The sequence below is a fragment of the Hylobates moloch genome, unplaced genomic scaffold (assembly GCF_009828535.3).
Source record: "Hylobates moloch isolate HMO894 unplaced genomic scaffold, HMol_V3 SCAFFOLD_11, whole genome shotgun sequence".
NCBI lineage: Eukaryota > Metazoa > Chordata > Mammalia > Primates > Hylobatidae > Hylobates > Hylobates moloch.
Window position 1 is genome coordinate 32,443,766 of NW_026652286.1, and position 18,962 is coordinate 32,462,727.

General features: G+C 44.8%; 1 protein-coding gene across 5 annotated transcripts in view; it reads right to left on the reverse strand.

Moving 5' to 3' along the window:
* INSC (INSC spindle orientation adaptor protein) overlaps positions 1-18,962 on the reverse strand; it is a 136,528-nt gene that overhangs the window by 10,902 nt on the left and 106,664 nt on the right. For all 5 annotated transcript variants that reach the window (XM_032168017.1, XM_032168020.2, XM_032168018.2 and 2 more), the window contains 3 exons: positions 14,558-14,729; positions 10,375-10,553; positions 614-680 (listed from right to left, as the gene is read on the reverse strand). In XM_032168017.1, the coding sequence (XP_032023908.1) occupies positions 614-680; positions 10,375-10,553; positions 14,558-14,729 (418 nt within the window). The remainder of the gene's footprint in view (positions 1-613; positions 681-10,374; positions 10,554-14,557; positions 14,730-18,962) is intronic.

Below are 18,962 nucleotides of genomic sequence, written 5' to 3' on the forward strand. Positions count from 1 at the left end.
TTACTCTTCTTCCCTGCTTCATTTTCCCCAGGGCACTGTCACGCTATCATTGCTGGACATTTGCTATCTTCTTATACATTATATGTCTTCCACTAGAATTTAGGCCTCACAAAAGCAAACAAATATTCACATATATAGACCCAGTTGCACACATACAAGCACACACATATATGCTCATGCAAACGTAGAGACATGTGTACCTATTTTTTTTTTTTTTTTTTTTTTTTTGGAGACAGTCTCGCTCTGTTACCCAGGCTGGAGTGCAATGGCGTGATCTCAGCTCACTGCAACCTCTGCCTCCCAGGTTCAAGTGATTCTCCTGCCTCAGCCTCCTGGGTAGTTGAGATTACAGGCGCCCACCATCACACCCAGCTAATTTCTGTATTTTTAGTAGAGACGGGGTTTCGCCATGTTGGTCAGGCTGGTCTCCAACTCCTTACCTCAGTTGATCCTCCCACCTCTGCTTCCGAAAGTGCTGGGATTCAGGCGTGATCCCTGCACCCGGCCACATGTACCTATTTACATACCTGCACAGGCATTCACACAAGCACAAAGACACAGTCCCCTACATCCAGATAATCCACATAACATGTACAATGCTGCAAAGACATACCATTCTCCTGAATGATGTCAGAGGCACACTGTTCTAGGACAGACATGTTTGCCAAGATGGTCACAATCTGGAAAAGAGAATTTAGAAACAGAAAATGAGCACACCTGATCCTAATGGTCCTCCCTACAGACAGGTCAGCCAGGGGCTACAAAGCTTCCTTTTATCCCGTGACTCCTTCCTGTCCACTGGGCCTATCCTTCCACGGCATTTTCTTCCATCCTTATGGGCTCCTGCCACCCAGATGTATTTCCCTGGTGACTAATGCCCATTTACCAGCCTATGGCTATAGGACAGCCCCCGAGGACCCCAGGACACCTTGGAGAGACTAGCATAACCCTGGGTGAAGTTGGGGCCCGGTTGTCTTTCTGCTCTGGTCCCCAGTCCTGAAATGCAGACAGAACCAGCAGGTCCCTGGCCCCTCAAACTCCTCTGTGCTGGCCTGTCCTCCTGACAGCTAGCTCTTACTCTGGATTGACTTCTTCCATCCCAGCATCTTTCCTGGATACTAACCCTCATCTACTTTCAACCTGTGATGAATGAAGGCTAAGGTCACATTAGAGGGCATGGGTAGGAAGAGGCAGTGTTATCGAGCATTGGGTATTATATGGAATCTGATAAGAAAGTGCATACTCAGCTGCACGTTACGAGTCTGTCGTAAGCCTCGCTCATCAGTCATCACTGAAAATCTCTGCCTGTAGGCAATGGGGTATTGACACCAGGTGGACAGTGAGTCTCAGTTACAGCTTTGTGGGTTGTAACCAGCCTCCCCTGGTACTGTCAAGGGAGAAAAGAACTCACAGCACAAACTAGATTAAGGAATGGCCTAACAGAGAACTCATTCCAGGGATCCCAAACTGCAAAAGGGTGCCAAAATGCTACTGGAATAGATTGGAAACATGGCACCTGTTAACTCGGATACCACCCACAACACTGCTCCTGACATAAATAGCAAGATGAAAATTCACCCACTTTCACAGAAATGGACAGCGCTCTCAAGTGGTAATTAAAATAAATAATAAAATAAAATTTAAAAACACTTCTCACTGGTACAAGCCTCTGTCTCGAAAGGTTTCTTCAAAGCTTGCAGGATGGTATAAGCAAAGGCTGTGTCCCCCCTCCGCTGAGACAGCAGTTGACAATCTACTGAGTAGAATTCTGGCAGCTAAAATTCTGAAACTGGATAGTAATGTGATGTCTACCAAGAAAGAATATTATCTACATTTTAATTACTCTGGATAACAAATATTACTATTTTACTCTGGATAACAAATACATTTAAAAATGTCTTCTTTTAAACAGAAAGAAAAAACTTTACCATATTAATAGAATAGCTATCTCTCCCCTTTCCTTCTAAATACATGTTGGAAGGGGATTCCACATTCTTAGGCTGCTGCAGCATCTGTGTGTGTGACAACCCCTTCCAGCTCAGACCCCATCAGGGGCCTGGTTGGATAAGCATGACTACAGTGGGTTGCCAGAGGAAGGACAGGAGAATACTCCAGAACCTTTATCCTGAAAGCAACTCTGTACCACCAGGTGTTTTATGAAGGGGGTGACAAGTTCCTATTTGCAGTTAAGAAGATAATAGGACTAAAGGAGGTTTAGGACTTAGAGGCTCTTTTACGTATTTATTTACTTATTTTTGCACTTTTTAAGATTGTGTTTGTGGGCTCAGTGGAAGGAGTTAGAGGAAAAAGCTGGGTTGAAAAAGCTGGGTTGGAAAGTTCCCCAAGAGGCATCGTGTGCACATTCTTATGAGGGAGGAGGTACACGGCCAAGTCTATGTCAGTTTAGAGTTTATTTGGCTATCTCTGGGCTGTTAGCAGGAAGCATGGACTCTGTTTCCACCACACAGGGACTGAGACATCCCACCATCACCAGGCTGGCCTTTCTGAATAAAAACACTTACTTGACATGCAGAAGGAGGGAAGGAGGGAGGAAGGGAGGTGAGAGAAGGAGGGAGGAAGGGAGGTAAAGGAAGGAAGGAAGGACAAACTAGGAAAAGAAAAGGGAAACTTTGTCTGCGGCAACGGGTTCATTACACAGTAATTATTAGCCATGTCACAGGCACCACGTAGGTCTTTGTGTCAGACTAATTTAGATCCTGTTAATGAAAATTACTTCCTCTTTACAGAGCCTGTACCCCATGTGGTTTTCTGGAGGTGCAGATGAAGTATTCAATTAAACACAATTTGAATAAATGCCAATTATGCCCTGCTTTGAGTTCCCCTTGTGAAACATCCTTGTGTGCACCATAACATAGAGGGGAAAGAGGTCAGTGTTTATCCTCACAGTCAAGTCCATGGGTGGGATTTTAGGGACAGCTGTTTTACCTGGTTGGATACAAGTTAACAATGCTGTCAGGGGGCAGAGTGCAGGAGCCAGGCAGACAGTTTCCCCGGCCCAGGTTAATTCAGTCTTGTCTGGTGATGTTCAATTAAGTTCTATTCCACCTAAGTGAAAGGGCACCATTCCCCCTGCATTTGTTTGGTGAATCCAGAGGACATCACCCTTGAGAGAGGCCCTAGGTGAGAGGTCAGTATAATGTGACAGCTAAGCATGTAGCTCAACCTACATCTAAATCCTGGCTCTATCGCATTTTGCTATGATCTTGGCCATGTTACCTAACCTTCTGTGCCTTGGTGTATTCATTTTCTATTGCTGCTATAACAAATTATCACAAACTTAGTGGCTTAAAATGACACAATTTTATCTTGCCGTTCTAGAAGTCAGAAGTTCTAAATGTGTCTTACATAGCAAAAATCAAGTTGTTGACAGATCTTCATTTATTCTAGGGGCTCTAGGGGAAAATCAATTTCCTAGTTTCTATTTTCCAGCTTCTGGAGGCTGCTCTCATTCTTTGGCTCAGGGGAATATATCCTTCTGACCTTTGCTTCCTTAATCACATTTGATTCTCTGACTCTGACTCTCTTCCCTCCCTCTTACAAGAACTTCTGTGATGACACTGGATTCAACTGGATAATCAAGGATAATATTCCTATGTCAAGATCTTAACTCAATCGCATCTAGAAAACCCGTGTCGCTATATAAAGTAACTTATTCACAGGTTTTGAGGATTAGGATGTGGACATCCTTGGGGGCCCTACCACAAGAAATAAAAATAATTCAGCCAGGCACCATAGCTCATGCCTTTAATCCCAGCTTCTCCAGAGGCTGAGGCAGGAGGATCACTTGAAGCCAGGAGTTTGAGATCAACCTGAGCAATATAACAAGACTCCGTCTCTAAATAAATAAGTAAATAAATAAAAGGTATCTTTTAAGACCTGTATGAGCATTCAATGAGTTAATATCAAGCACCCTTTGTTAAATAAAATAAATATGGCTCGCTCTGGGCAGGAGAACCTGAAAGGACCAAAGCCTTAAAAGACTGTGTCAAGAAACACTAACCAAGAAACATGCAGCACTCAGGGGGCTGAGCATCTGTGTGGCCAAGACACGCTGCTAATGTGAGATCCCTCCCAAAGGCAAGCCTGTCCCAGAGCAGGTCAACCCTTCCCATCAGAAGAATAGCAAAGTGTGTATTCACTACCCACATTTTCAAATTATTTTTTCTTTGGCCTCCAAAGACATGAAAATTAATGCAGACAGGAAATTGATCCAGGATAGCAGGGGACCTCCCATGTCACTGGTTCAAGAAGAAATGCCCCTGTGTGGTAGGAAGGAGGTTGGCGAGGCCTTTTGATGTCAGCACACACGGAGGAGAAACACTTGTCTGCAGGCCGATGCCAAGGTGTGAACCAGGCCTGCCTCACATCCTAGCAGCGTCTCAGCAGTCAGCCCTGATCACACCCTGACTCTGCCTGTGTTCCCTTGCTGGAAACTAATACTGAAGACCAAACTGCATTCAAGGCAAGTGAAGAATACCCAGGACACCCAAGTAGAGACAGGTGCTCTGATCTAAAGAACTTTCAACAAAGAAAGTCTGGCATATATTTCATGAAAAGTTGTAATTACTTTTATGCTGTGCAGAAATTAGGACCAAAAGGCCAACAGCTTGTATGACTGTAATTAGAAGTATTCTTTAATTGCCAGATGAATATTTAGATTTCTATTATCACCGTGTTAACTCTCTGAAATTTGCAGCAACAATGTCAACTGCAGCCCTGAGAACAAAAAGCAGAATAATTTTCAGCCTCTAGCGAGCTTGTCCAACCCATGGCCTGCAGGCTACATGTGGCCCAGGACAGCTTTGAATGTGGCCCAACACAAATTTGTAAACTTTCTTAAAACATTATGAGATTTTTTTTTGTGTGATTTTTCTTTTTAGCTCATCAGCTATTGTTAGTGTTAGTGTATTATCTGTGTGGCCCAAGACAATTCTTCTTCCAGTGTGGCCTAGGGAAGTCAAAAGATTGGATAGCCCTGCTCTAGGGGAAGCCCATTGCTTCTCTGCACCCTCTTCCCTCCACACCACTTCCTCTACCAAAGAGCAGAAAGAATCCAGACAAGGACATTGATTTGTAGAATTAAGGGATCTAAGGGAAGAAAGGTGTGATCTCTTTGAACATACTTTCTTTTCCAAGGCCAGGGAGGCAAGAGAGCCCAGGAGAAGGTATAGCCCTCTCCTCTTCTGCTCTCTTTTGAGCCTTTTCCTCCCTCTGGCAGACATGGCCCAGGGACCAGGGCGCAGGACCTGAGAGGCCTGGACAGGCGTGGAGACTAGGAGAAGGGCACCTGCCTAGACCCAGAGACAAGCACATGGCTTCTTCTCTCTGGCACGTGGGTCTTCTCGTTGACAGGATCAGCTTTCCCTTACTACTAAAGTGGCAAGACTGGAGGGCTAAGATTTAGGCTTAGGAGACCGCATGATAAAAGCCATAGAACTGTTTTGGATGTAGGTCCCGTGCTGCCGGCAAATAGACTGAAGGGCTCTCCTGGGTGAGGCCCAGCTCCCTCGCCCCAGGGATTATATGAATGTTGGGCTGTAAGCCCACAGTATTAGAGAGCATATAAAAGTCAGACCATATTCTCTGTGCTTGGTTTGCCCTTGGCTTTGTAGGGAGGGGTTTCTGGAGCAGGTCAGGACAGGGTGTTGTGATCCTGGATTCCTCCAATACTACACAATGTCCCTGATATGGTTTGGATCTGTGTCTTCACCAAAATCTCACGTTGAATTGTAATCCCCTATGTTAGAGGTGGAGCCTGGTGGGAGGTGATTGGATCATGGGGGTGGACCCTTCATGAATGATTTAGCACCATCTTCATGGTGCTGTTCTTGTGATAGTGAGTGAGTTAGTTCTTGTTGAAAAGTGTGAAGCACCTCCCCCTTCACTCTCTCTGGCTCCTGCTCCTGCAATGCAATGTGTCTGCTTCACCTTTGCCTTCCATCATTATTGTAAGTTTTCTAAGGCCTCTCCAGAAGCCAAACAGATTCCAGCTTCATGCTTTCTGTACAGCCTGTAGAACCGTGAGCCAATTAAACCTTTTTCCTTTACAAATTACCCAGTCTTAGGTAATTTATTTTTATTTTTATTTTTGAGACAAGGTCTGGCTCTATCATCCAAGCTGGAGTACAGTGGTGCCATCTTGGCTCACTGTAACTTCCATCTCCTGGGCTCAAGCCATCCTCCCACCTCAGCTTCCCATGCAGCTGGGACTACAGGTGTGTACCACCATGCCTGGCTAATATATATATATATATATATATATATTTTGTGTGTGTGTGTGTAGAGATAGGATTTTGCCATGTTGCCCAGGCTGGTCTTGAACTCATGAACACAAGCAATCTGCCTGCCTCAACCTCCCAAAGTACTGGGATTACATCAGGCATTTCTTTACAGCAATGTGAGAACAGACTAATACAATCACCACCACATTAACTATATTTCCTGAGCCTACCTTTCTGTTCCAAAGCTTGCATTCTCTGTCTCAGACCCATCCCAGTCTCTGGTTCTGTTAGAGAAGCCCATCCCATTCACTACTGAGTTTTCGCTTTGGTTCTAAGTACTTTACGAGCGTTATCCCATCTAATCATCATAATGACATGAGGGAGGGAGCAAATGTTATTATCCCCATTACACAGATGAGGAAATTGTGGCTCAGAGATTAAGTGATTTGTCCAAGGTCACATAGCTGGGAAATGGCAGAACCAGAATGTGAACTCAAATCTGTCTGAACTAAAAACGTGTGCTGTTTCTAATATGTCGTATATGTATATGACAGAGCTTTATAAACTATAGAGAGATTTTGAGATGTGAGACAAAAATTAAACCCCTAGTGACTGGCATTTCCTGATAAATGGTATTCACAGTGAGGTCCCAGAAATGTTACAAAATCTAGTCATTCTAAAATGCCAAACAGATGAGGTATTACTGTGGGAAGTATATACTAGCACTCCTTCCCTTATGAAAGCAGTTAATTCCTGAAGGCCACAAAAAGTCAGACTCAGTAAAAATCTCTATTATATATTAGATAAGATAATCAGGTCTCTTCCATCCTAGATTGTCCTTGCTTGATGGACAGGCCAGAAGTTCACCAACACATTTGGAGGCAGCCCATTTCCTACCTCCCCCTGTCAGATCTGTAGCTGGATTCTATGGGCAGTATGGCTCCCGGAAAATACCTCCTGGGCATGAAAACATAGGACTATTCAGATTGCTTGTCAGGCTTCTCAATGGCTGACCATGTCAGCTGCAGCCCGTGCCGCCTTCCTGTAGATTAGCTGAAGGGGATAGAAGAGCCTAGGTCCAAGGCTGCCCTCACCAACGTCCATACCCCAAGGGTGGCAACAGGATAGGCATACCCAACGAGGCTTCTGTTGAACAAATTAAGTGGACCTGGCTTGCCAGGATGATGGAGGGGTTCTCATTGTCCAAACAGAGGTAGTCTGTACAGATCCAAGACCCAAGAGGCTCCACACAGCATTGGCGTCATTGGCAGATTCATTACCGGAAGTCTCATGGGGCATTTAATCTCCTAAGTATTTTAGGGGGCGGTGAGCACTTCAAAGCCTAATTCATCTTCTTTGTTTTCATTACAGAGAGCCCTCTGATCACCTTAATCCTCCCGCTGCCACAGGAAAGAGCCATTTGTTTCTTTAATGGGTGCACTTTCACTAGCTAAGTGGTTGTTCTGAGCCAGGGCAGAAGGTGAAGCCATCCTGAGGACAGTGGGGGACGTGCCTGGCTCAGACAGTGGAGTAACATGAAAAGGTACCGACTCCAGGTGCAGGGAGAACTATCTGCAGGCAGCGTGACCACATTCTCTCCCTACCCTGATCTCCTTTTCCTAGGACTCAGTGAGGCTTCAAGAGGGGGCTAGTCATTCCTTGTGATAAGAAGGGGACTTCTACACATAGAGACACAGGACATCCAAGATGGAAGAGGTCATGCCCATTTTACAGATGAGGGAACTCCTCCCTGGAGGTTCCCATTCAATGCTGTGTGCCACACATTCAAAGGCCAATCATAGTAACATTGGCAGTCGCTTCCATAGATTTAATAGTTTCTATGTGCCAGAGTCTGTACCAAGAGTTTATATTTATTAATTTATTTAATTCTTATTTCAATTTTGTAAAATATGTATTATTTGTTTCCATTTTACAAATTAAGAAAGTGAGACTCAGAGTGAATTGCCCAAAGTGACATGATTATTAATAGCAAAAAAACTTCAAACTTAGATTGTCTGAATCCAAAATTCCTTGTCTTACTGCCTCATTACTGGATCTTGTATAAAATGACTGGAGTCAGCCACAGGAGAGGCACTTGAAGGTGAAAGAACCTAAAATTATGTCAGGTAGATGAGAGACTCAGCAACTGGAGGTATCTATCTGAAGAGAACATGAGCATGAGCAAGGCAGATCACAAAGAGCGGGCCCTCCTGTCTCCCTCCCTACTACCAAGGGTATGTCTATGGTAGACATGGGGCATGTCCCCCTCAGGAGTCAATCAAGCCAATAGCCAACCAGGGGGCCACCACTTTATCTGTTACTGTCATACCTTGTCTCTACAGGGACTTCTCCAACTCTTAGAAGTAATAAGATTAGAGTGGAAAGGAAGTCTGGAATCATACATATCATACATAGTTTGGAGGGCCAAGTTGAGGATTTTGGATAATTCAATACTCATGCTCTTCTTTGGAGCATCAGGTTTAAAAAGTAATCATATTCACCATTTATTAAGAACTTAGTAGGGGCTAAGCCTTATATCAGGTCCTTGCATATCTTATTACACTCACCCTCACAATAACCTTGCAATATAAACATTCATGTCCCAATTAATAGATGCGAAAACCCAACACCCAGGAGCTTTTGACTTGCTCAATGTCACTCAATTGATAAATGGCCCAGGCAGGACCAACACCCAGTCTGTGGTTCAACAGCTGCACTACCTCCTTTCTTCAAAGATGATAGCAGATGAGAGTCAAAGATCAAGGTCTAAGTCAGGATTTACATTTAATCCTCATTTAAATACTGGCTAGCTGTCTGCCAACCATTTAATTTTGGGGACATCCTCTTGAGCCAAAATATTCTTATCTATAAAATGGGGCAAATATCACCAGTGTCACAGTATTATTAGAACCCTCATATGCAAATGCTTAGATACTAGAAAATTATCTCTGAATAGGAGCTTCTACGGTCAGCTCCCCTTTCACAGGTGATTCTAAGGATAAGAAATAACTGACAAAGTTTGGAGAACTTCACCAAGGGCACCAGCTCTAAGCTAGAGGCCTCAAAAAATCCTAGGGAAATACAGAACATGGACCATGCCCTCAGAGGAAGAAAATCACATGAAATAATTAAGAGGAACAAATGTCATTAGATAAGTCAACACTGCATTGTGAGATATGAATTCTAAGAAAAGGAGGCAATTCCAGAGGGCCGAAACCATCAGGGAAGGCCTTCCTGGAGCTGCTGGCATGGAACAGAAACCAAAGCAGCTTCAGTTAAGAGATAAGCCTGGAAGAGGTGATGGTGTAGGGGCTAAAATGCAGACAGGGATAAGCTGAGTTGAGGATGAGAGGATTATGTAACTTAGAGCTCAGGTACTGGGAGGAATTTACAGAGACCACCTAATCTACCACCCCCACTCCTTAGTGGTGACGTGGGAGACCAAGTGTGGCCAAAGGTGAAATGGGCTAAAATTCTAGAACATCAGAGTTCAAAGAGCCTTTAAAATACCCCCATTCTATGTTTTCAAACACTTTTAGTAGTAAAACCCCCCTTCCACCAAAGAAAACCTTTCATGGAGCTCAAATATACAAAGACAAGTATGACTGATGTAGAGGCGGAGGCCCCGAATGAAGATTCTGCTCCAAGCCCCTGTTTCTCATGGAGGTAAAGAGGGAAGCAGTTTTCTATAGGGTTCAGTGTCAGATGGTCACCAACATGACCAGGACACAGACCTTCAGAGGAGGTCTAGGCACCTTCCATGGGTCTTTCCGCCTCCCAGAACAGGCAATCTGAACAGAGATTGAGGAAGGCCCTATAGTGGTTGGGATGGGCAAAGCAGGTAGGAGATCTCATAGAGAGGCTTCAAGATCAAATGAGAGACACAGAAAATATATTCCTTTACCTTCCTGCAGCATGTAAAGCTCATAATGGGATGGGCAAAGAGGGTAGGAGGTCTCATAGAGAGGCTTCAAAGTCAGTGAGAAACGTGGAGAATATTTGCCTTCCTACAGCATGCAAAACTAACAGGACTCCCATGCTCTCTCCCCTGCCTCAGAAACGAAGCACTGGCCTCCTAACCTCTGTCTCCATGGCTATGGGCCCTGGGCTCAGTGCTTTCTGGGTGTCTTACCTGGTCCCGAGTGTAAGGCGTGTCCACTCTCTGCTTGTCGCTGCAGGCTTCCAGGAGGACACGGATGGCATTCAGCTGCAGGAGCATCTCGCAGGCCATTGTGTCAAAGAATGTGATGTTGGCAAGGGCCGCAGAGGCCAGTAGGAAGACTTCCCCTGACGAGGCCTCTTGGCACAGTTCTGAATGGCAAAGAGAAAGAAAATAACTTCCGTGCCATGTGTTTTCATATCAGTTGTCTCATTTGGTTCTCACGATAGCTCTGGGAGATCTTTTGAGCAGGTGTTATAATACCCATTTTACAGATGAGGAAAGTGGCTACTAGAGAGGCAACAGTATCTGTCTACCCAGGTGGCAAATGGGATTTGAAACCTGGTATGTAACTCTACTCACTCCTTCATCCAATAAGTATTTATTGAATGAACACTATGTGTCAGGCGCCACTGGGGTATTGGGATGGCATAGTGAACAAAACAGGTCAGGTCCTTGCCCTTGTTGAGCTCACATTATACTAGTGGGCAAGAGAAAATAAGCTTTTAAAAATTATTCTGCATAATTACAAAGTCTGATAAATATGAGGGAGGAAATAAACAAGTGCTAAGACAGAATAACTAGCGGTCCGCTGAGGTGTGCAACAAAAGGTGTCCCTAAGAATATGACTTTACAGCTGAGACCTTACGGGAAGAAAGGGGCCAGTAATAAAAATACTTGGGGAAATAGAATATTCTAGACCAAAGGAAAAAGAGATACAAAACCTGTGAGTCGGGAAGGAGCTCCCAGTCCATCTGTGTCTCCAGTAATGCACACTAGCCTGCTGCTAAGCTTGCCTTAAGGAAGAAACTAAAGGTGAAACAGAGAGACTATACCCCTCCAGCTGCCATCAACAGAGCCTCGGTACTTCCTTTTGGTCCCAGTATAAGGGTCATCTGGCAGCAAGAAAGTCCTATACCAAGCTCCTGAATATCAGGCTCTTTATCTCTAATCCTAGTGGTCCTAGCTTAGCCCTAACCAAATTCCCCCATTTACCATCTGTAATTGTACTAAAGGCCTTTAAGGAGCAGAGTGACCTTATCCTTCCACCACCTGACACATCCCCCACGGGCTCCACAGAATCTGGAATGGATGCCCACCTCAGCAGGAGGCATAGATGGGCTCTATCCCTGGTGCTTCCCCCATTTCAGTGGACCTGACATCTGGCCCTCAGCTCCAACTTGACTACCAATCAAGGTACTTCTCCGGTCCAGGCCCTCTCCTACTGATAACACCTTCACAAAACCACAGGAGGCAAGGCCATACTTCAGAAAAAGAGTCCCAGGAGAGAAAGAAAGTTTGGGAGACAAAGTTCAGCTGTGTTCTATCCTGGTCCCTAGTTCTTGCCTCCAGACAGTCAATACTTCCAGATTCTAATGCAACTGCCACCTCTTGGCACCTACCTGTGAATGCACATTCTGATCCCTACATTTTAGTTTTAGTAGTAAAACCCTTTTTCTACCAATAACATTAGTCAAACACCTGCAATGGGACTTGCACTGTGCCGCTAAATTCTGAATACCCTCAAAGTAGAAAATGATTGTCCACATTTACAACTAGCTGAATCTTACAGAAGCTAGTAGTAGCAGCAGCTACCATTTATTGTTTACTCACTGTTGTACATATTTTTTACTTCATTACATAATTTAATCCTTACAACAGTCCCATTTTTATCACTATTTTGTAAATAAAGAAATTGAGGATTTCAATGTTAAGTGATTTGCTCCTGGTCTTATGGCCAGTAAATAACTGTTTGAGGCTAGAATCAAATCCAGGTCTGCCTGACTCCAAAGTCCCCATTCTTTCTACACTCCAAGTTGCTTCTGGTCTCTCAGCCTCTGACTCATTCCCAGCAATGCTTCCACAGACGTGGGTTTCGGTTCTGTCAGGAGGGTAATGCCTCCCTCTGGGCAATGTTGCTCCCCACAGCCCAGGTTTGACCAGTAGATAATTCAAACTCTTGATCCAACCACCCAGGACTGGAACAACCGATTAGCCAAGGTATTAAGAACTCTGATTCCCTTTATCCAATGATTGCCCTATCCTCTGATTTTGGGAAAATCACTAGAGTCCCCAGCCCCTTCCAGGCCACCTCCCTATATCCAAGGTTTTGGGTAAGTCTACAGAGCTCAGCGGCCCACTTTGCTGTAAGATTCCTTCTAGGTCCTCACACTACCCCTCATTCTCATTCAGTTGCTATTGCTGCCGACACAGCAATTATTAACACAACCACCTAAGTGCCTTTTAATTTTGCTGCACATTTATTTGAACTACAGTCTCAGTCACCTGGGATGTGTTAGGAAGATTAAATTGAGGATTCCAGTGACTCATTTATAAATGTTTCCAGGGAATGGCAAGAAGTTGGAGGGCTATTTCCCACCAAAGAACAGAGCTCTGGCTTCCTGCCCAGAAGATATCTGCTGAATCTCATAGTGGACTATACAATGCATCTTCATCAGGATGAAATAAATAGGAAGACCCCTTGGCTCCAGGGAGAAACCCAGCCTGGGCAGTGAAACAGGAACGAATATAAGACAATAGTGAAAGGTCACTTGGATTACATGTACTTTTGTTTATCTGATAATGTTTATAAATTGAGAAATTTTCTGTGAAGTTTACAATTTTTGTCTTATCTTTAAAAGTCTATGCCTTTCCCACACGGTAACAATCAACTGAAATGTACCAGTGACCACCCCTTTAGACAGTGCATGGGCTTTTCAATTTGACACAGGACTCAAACACCTTTATTCTTCCACCTGGCTCTCTTCAACTCATTTATGTTTCTTACTGGGCTCTGGTGCATGTTGAATATGAGACTCCTGGCATAAGTGAGTCCTAATGCTGTTTTGTGGCCTTGGGAAAGTAACTTAACCCCTCTAGGCTTAGATTTCTTCACCTAGAGAGTATGCTTAGAACTGTAGGGTCTCTTGAGCTCCCTCGAGCCAAGACTTTCAACAATGGGCTTCCATGTTTTCTCAATTTTGAATAAATATGGACATTGGCAAATTGATTTCTCCCAGCTTGAACTGTGAGTGTCACTGCCCCCATGACTAGAATCAGCCATAAACTCAACTTAACTGATGTCTTCTATGTGCAAAGTACTTGCAGATCTCCAAATTCTAGAGTTAGATGGACCCTTGAAAGAAACGAGTTGCAATGTCTTGTTTATATCAGGAAAATTGTGAAATGGATTTTACAATGTGACATGGTAAGCAGTAAGTGGTGGGATCTCACACAGTACCGGCACAGGCTTGCTGCACATAGCCACTTGAATGGATGAGTGAAAAGCCCGAGTCCAAACCCAGGGTTCTGACTCCTTGCCCAATGTTCTGTGTTGCCCCTAAGTTCGTGCTATTTCAGATATTCCCAGCCCTGGCATGGTGACTCCGAGAGCTAATCCTAAATTTTCTGATGAAATTAAATTTCATTCCATTTCAATTAGATATAGATATAAAGAGAGTGACAGAGAAATACAAACACCGATCACCACTAGCACTTTTAAAAGAAAGAGGTGGGTCACAAAAAATTCCCTGGGGATTGTTATCCAGACCAGCCCTTTCAGTTTCTATAATTTGGCAAAGGAAAACTAAGAAAAGAGCATATTTTAGATACGGATCTATGATTCTCCTGCTGGGGGTACATATGTTCGAATAGGGGAACCTAGAGGAGTCAATGCTTTCAAGGCCCCATGATATGAGACCAATGGTGGGATTTTCAGGCAGCAGGTTGTGGTGGGCTGGTGCTCTCTGAGAAACCATTTTCCCCAGTCATTGCTGCCATAGTCACTGGATACAAGGACTGAGACTTTAGGAAAAATGCCTATCAGAGTCTCTTGATCTGAGTATCTGAACATCAAAATTTGAGGCCCCACTCCTTTTTGGGGCTTGTCCTGGACTCCCTTCTGAAAGGCCAATGAATCCCAAACTGACAATAATTGGGAGGGCCGCACACATTTTAATAGGAAACTCTTGACAATAGGGCTCATCAAAGCCTAATTCAGATCCATTAATTGTGGGATTTCAGCAAATGTGATCATCTATGCAGGAGATATTTGGGGTGCAATGAGTGGCAGATGGGAAGGCCTTCCTGGCTATTTCTGAAGACAACTGTGCCAAGGCCCTCTCTCCTAGTGGTCCCGCTGCCCAGGGTGACTCACTGACGAGGGCTGTCACGATCTCCTCCATGCTCTCCAGGAAGCTACTGAGGTGCTGGGTGACGGGCAGGTGTGGGGAGGTGACCTGGGCCACCACAGCCGCAGCCTCAGCCCGTGTGGCCTCTGAGTGGCTGTCGTCGGTCAGGATGTCGGCCAAGCACAAAACACCATCCACCTGCAGATGGAGAGAGGGAGCTCCCCTGTGCATCCTGGGTGGACACCACTGCCCATGACATTAATGAGGCAGATACAGATTCAGCCCCCACTACATGGAAGCCAGCTCTGGCTTCCCAGAACAGCCCAGGACCCCATGTGGAACCAGGGACAATCCAGTGATAAGGCCCTCATAATGACTCAAATTCTGGCACCTGGAGGCCTCTCCGCTGAGTCTAGCAGAGATCAGTAAAATTCCATAGGCCTCCTAGATAGCGGACATCAAGTCAAGTGTCCAGAGGCAGGACCCTGGTCATCCACCATAGCAAATTGTCATAGAAAGAACAGTCACTTAGAAATCTCACATCCCCGACCTCCAATCCCCTCTTCCTTGCTATGTGACTTGGCGTTAGTCACTTACCCTCTCTGAGATTCTGTTTCCTCACCCTTCAACAGGGTGTTGTGGGATTGAAGAGATAAAGCAGGCAATGCCTGATCTAGAAGAGATGCTCAAGAAATGTTGGTTTCTTCTTCCCTTACTCATTTAGCAACAGGATGAGCTTAGTATTTCCTTCCCCATCTTGTCCTCCACCATCCTCCACTATAGAAATGGAGCTGCTTCCCTGGAGGCCTTGCTTTCTGTGCCCAACCAGTAAGGATCAAACCTGAAACTGGTGGGACATTAGTGCCTGATAAGAACATGTTTCCAAGCTCTGCCCGGAGCAGACCTGCTCTTGGCATAACAGCTTCTGCTGAGCATTTGCTTACAGCGTGCCAGGTACCATTCTATAGAGTGCACATGTTATTACACAATCTATTCCTTACAATAACCCTCTGAGGTCAGTATTATTATCTCCTTTTACAGACAAGAAAGCTGAGTCACAGAAAAGTTCATTGACTTGCCCCAGATCAAGAACTTTAAAAGCAGTTGGATTGGCATTCAAACTCAAATGGTCTGGTGTCAAAGCCCAGGTTTTGAACAGGATATTATGCTGCCTCCTAAGAAGTGGCACCTGAGCTCAGACCTCAGCCTCCATTGGGGTCAGTACACAAGACTTGCTGGAGAAAAAGAAGGCAGGAGCTTGTCAAGTTTAGCTCTGCAGTGCTAGGGCAGCCCCTCAGATGTCCTGGACACCAGCCTGCCTGGGGACCATGCCACCAAGCACCAAGTCCTTCTCAGGTTGGGAGTGGGAGATAGGGATGAGGCAGGGGAAGAACAGGAGAGGTGGGGTGAGGAACAGCCTGTGCTCATTCCCTACACCTGCCACAGACCTGAGGCTTCTGTCCCTACGTCTTCCTGCCACTCAGCTCCAGTGGGCCTCCAGAGGTCTGCATTTCGTTTGACTAATTATCACCACTGAGTTCTGTGCCTCCCTTAAATGGCTCTTGGGAGCTGTAAGGTCCATTAGCTGTGAAAGCCTTTGGCAATCTCAGACTCAAAGGAGACAAATGTGGAAACAGGAGCCCAGGGAACTGTCCGCAATAAAACTCACCTGGATGTGCTTAATAAAAGGGAACAAACAGCAGCCATGCGGTCCCTGGCAGAACTGGACTCATACCAGGTGTTTAACTAACAGGCCTTCAGAGAGGCCTCGTTTGGGCCTAGAAAAGGGAAGGGAAGCGGGGGCTAAAAGCAGGAAGCAGCCCTATTGCCAACACAAGAAACCTCTTACCCCATCTGGCTTTCATCCCTTTCCTCCTTCCAGCACAGATCAAGCTCGTTGCTAAGAAGCTATAGGATCATTAGTGGGGAAATGTCTCAATCAATCCTGTCTCCTTAATCTCAATGTGGTTGCAGATGCTATCCTGGTCCCCAGCTCAGATGTGAATACCAGTCGGACCCAAACCAGTAACTTACCCTAATCCCCAACACATGCTTGGAGATAGGCCAATCTGAACACACCAGAGAGGCCAAGGATTTGATGGTCCCCAGGGTCTGCTGCCACCCAAGGCCTGGCTGCCAGGCCTGCTGCCTAGTCCAGACTACTGCTCTGAAACCCCGTTGAATAAAACATCCCTGACATATACTGCATGCCAAGCCTTGTGCTGGGAACAGTGTCCACTGCAGTGGGGGAAGTGATTCACATCTACAAATTACAAATGAAGATGCTCTACAGAGGGGCCTCCTGGAGGCTACCCTAACTTAATGTCCACGTCTCAGGTGGGAGACGTGGCCTTCCTTGGGTCTCCCATGCCCAAGTACCTTTGCTACCATTGTCGCATTTATCACACCAACAGACCCTGTTTCTCCAAGTGAGGTCTGTGGACCAGCTGCATCAAATTCAGTGAGAGTTTCCTAAGAGCAAGTTCCTATATCCCACCCAGACCTATTCCACCAGAATTGCCAGGGAGGCTTGAGAATCTGCTTTTTAACAGCTCCACAGCTGACTTTCATGTGCCAGCAATTCAGAGGAGCACGAATACAGTGTGATTCTCTGCTCCTTTGTCTGTCTGCTCCCCGTCCCCCTGCCATCTCTGCAAGCCTGGGGACCACAGCTTGTTAACTCTTGGCTGCTTGAGGTCTGGCATGTAGCAGGCTTTTAGTAAGTGGGAAATAAATACAATAAAGTAAAATTTGACCTAATACTTATGGACACACTTTAGACAAGCAAAGCTAAAGGAATTGCGTTGTAGATGGAGGAACTATTGTGAGCAAAGGCAATTATAGGAAAAGATAGCATTGGAGAAACAGCCAACATGAGAACTTAAATCGATTCTTGACCCCAGGAAAGTGATCCCATCCTCATGTAGACCCCGATTCCTTCACTGTCCTTTGGTTTCCAGAGGATCTGTGGAGTTGTCTATACAACTGCCAATTGCCCATTGTCTTGCCTCCCTTGTAATTTGTTTCAAATGCTTCAGATCTCTTTTGGTAACTCATTAATTATCCCTTCAAAAGGGAAATCTATATATGTACATATATATATATAGAGAGAGAGAGAGAATAAGTTTTAACAAATAATAAAATGAACACCTGTATGTGTAGATGTATATGCCTAATATCCAAAAATTCTAGTTCTAGAAATAAAATCAAGAAAGTCCCCTGCACACCTTTCATGATCTCATACCTCTGATTTCTCCTGCTGGATGGGCCATTACTCTGAGTTTTATGCATATTATTCTCTTGTTTTCCTCAGAGGTTTATTGCCCGTATCCACTGTTAGTTTTACAAGATTCGTACTTGACATAAATGGTATAATGCTGAATATAGCAATTTACTTTTCTCTCCAGTCAGTGTTTATGAAACCTCTTCTTGTTGTTGCATGTGGCTATGATCCATTTATTTTCACTGTTGTATGGTATTTCATTATATAAATCAATTTCAATTCATTTATGCATTCTCCCATCGATGGGTGTCTGAGTGCCTTCCCAGATTTTGCTATAATGGACAGTGCTGCTATAAATATTCTTCTAAATGTCTTCTGGTGAACATGTGCCAGTTTCTTCAGAGATCCCAGTCTAGGAGTGGAATTCCGAGGGCACAGTGTTTCCGCATCTTTAGCTTTATTGGTATTGCCAAATTGTTTTGCAACGATAGTAGTAACTTTTATTCCCACCAGCAATACATAATCACACTAAACACCAGATTCTTGCCAATACTTGCTATTGGCAGATATTTAAATTTTTTGCCAATTTTATGGCTATAAAAATTGTATTTTAACCTGTGTGTCTCCACTTACTAATGAGGTTGAGAGACTTTTAATATCATTATTTTGCTTTGATTTGGTTTGTTTTGGCTTTTGTTTTTTGCAAGTTGGATCTCCTCTACTATGAATTGCCTGTTTAGTGTCTTTTCATAGGGGCCAAATTTTCCTAGCGTTTGGTTCTGATGCAGCTGACTGGCCACTTGGTCTGCTGCCAGCAAGTTGATCTTCATATTCATTACCATCTCAGCAGCTCTTGCACAGCCCAGCTCACCATAGTAGGAGGCCACTCAAGTGCCCCACACCACTGGGTTCTGGGCTTCCCAGCACCTGAGGCAATTCCTGTAGCATCAGAACATGCACAGACATTAGAGTTAGGCCTACCTAGGTCTGAATCCTGCCTCTGTCCTTTACTAGCTGAACAATTTTCTTACCTACTGATATGGTTTGGCTGTGTCCCCACCCAAATCTCACCTTGAACTGTAGTTCCCATAATTCCCACGTCATGAGAGGGACCTGGTGGGAGGTAATCGAATCATGCTGTTCTTGTGATAGTGAGTGAGTTCCCATGAGAGCTGATGATTTTATAAGGGGCTTCCCCTCCGCTTTGC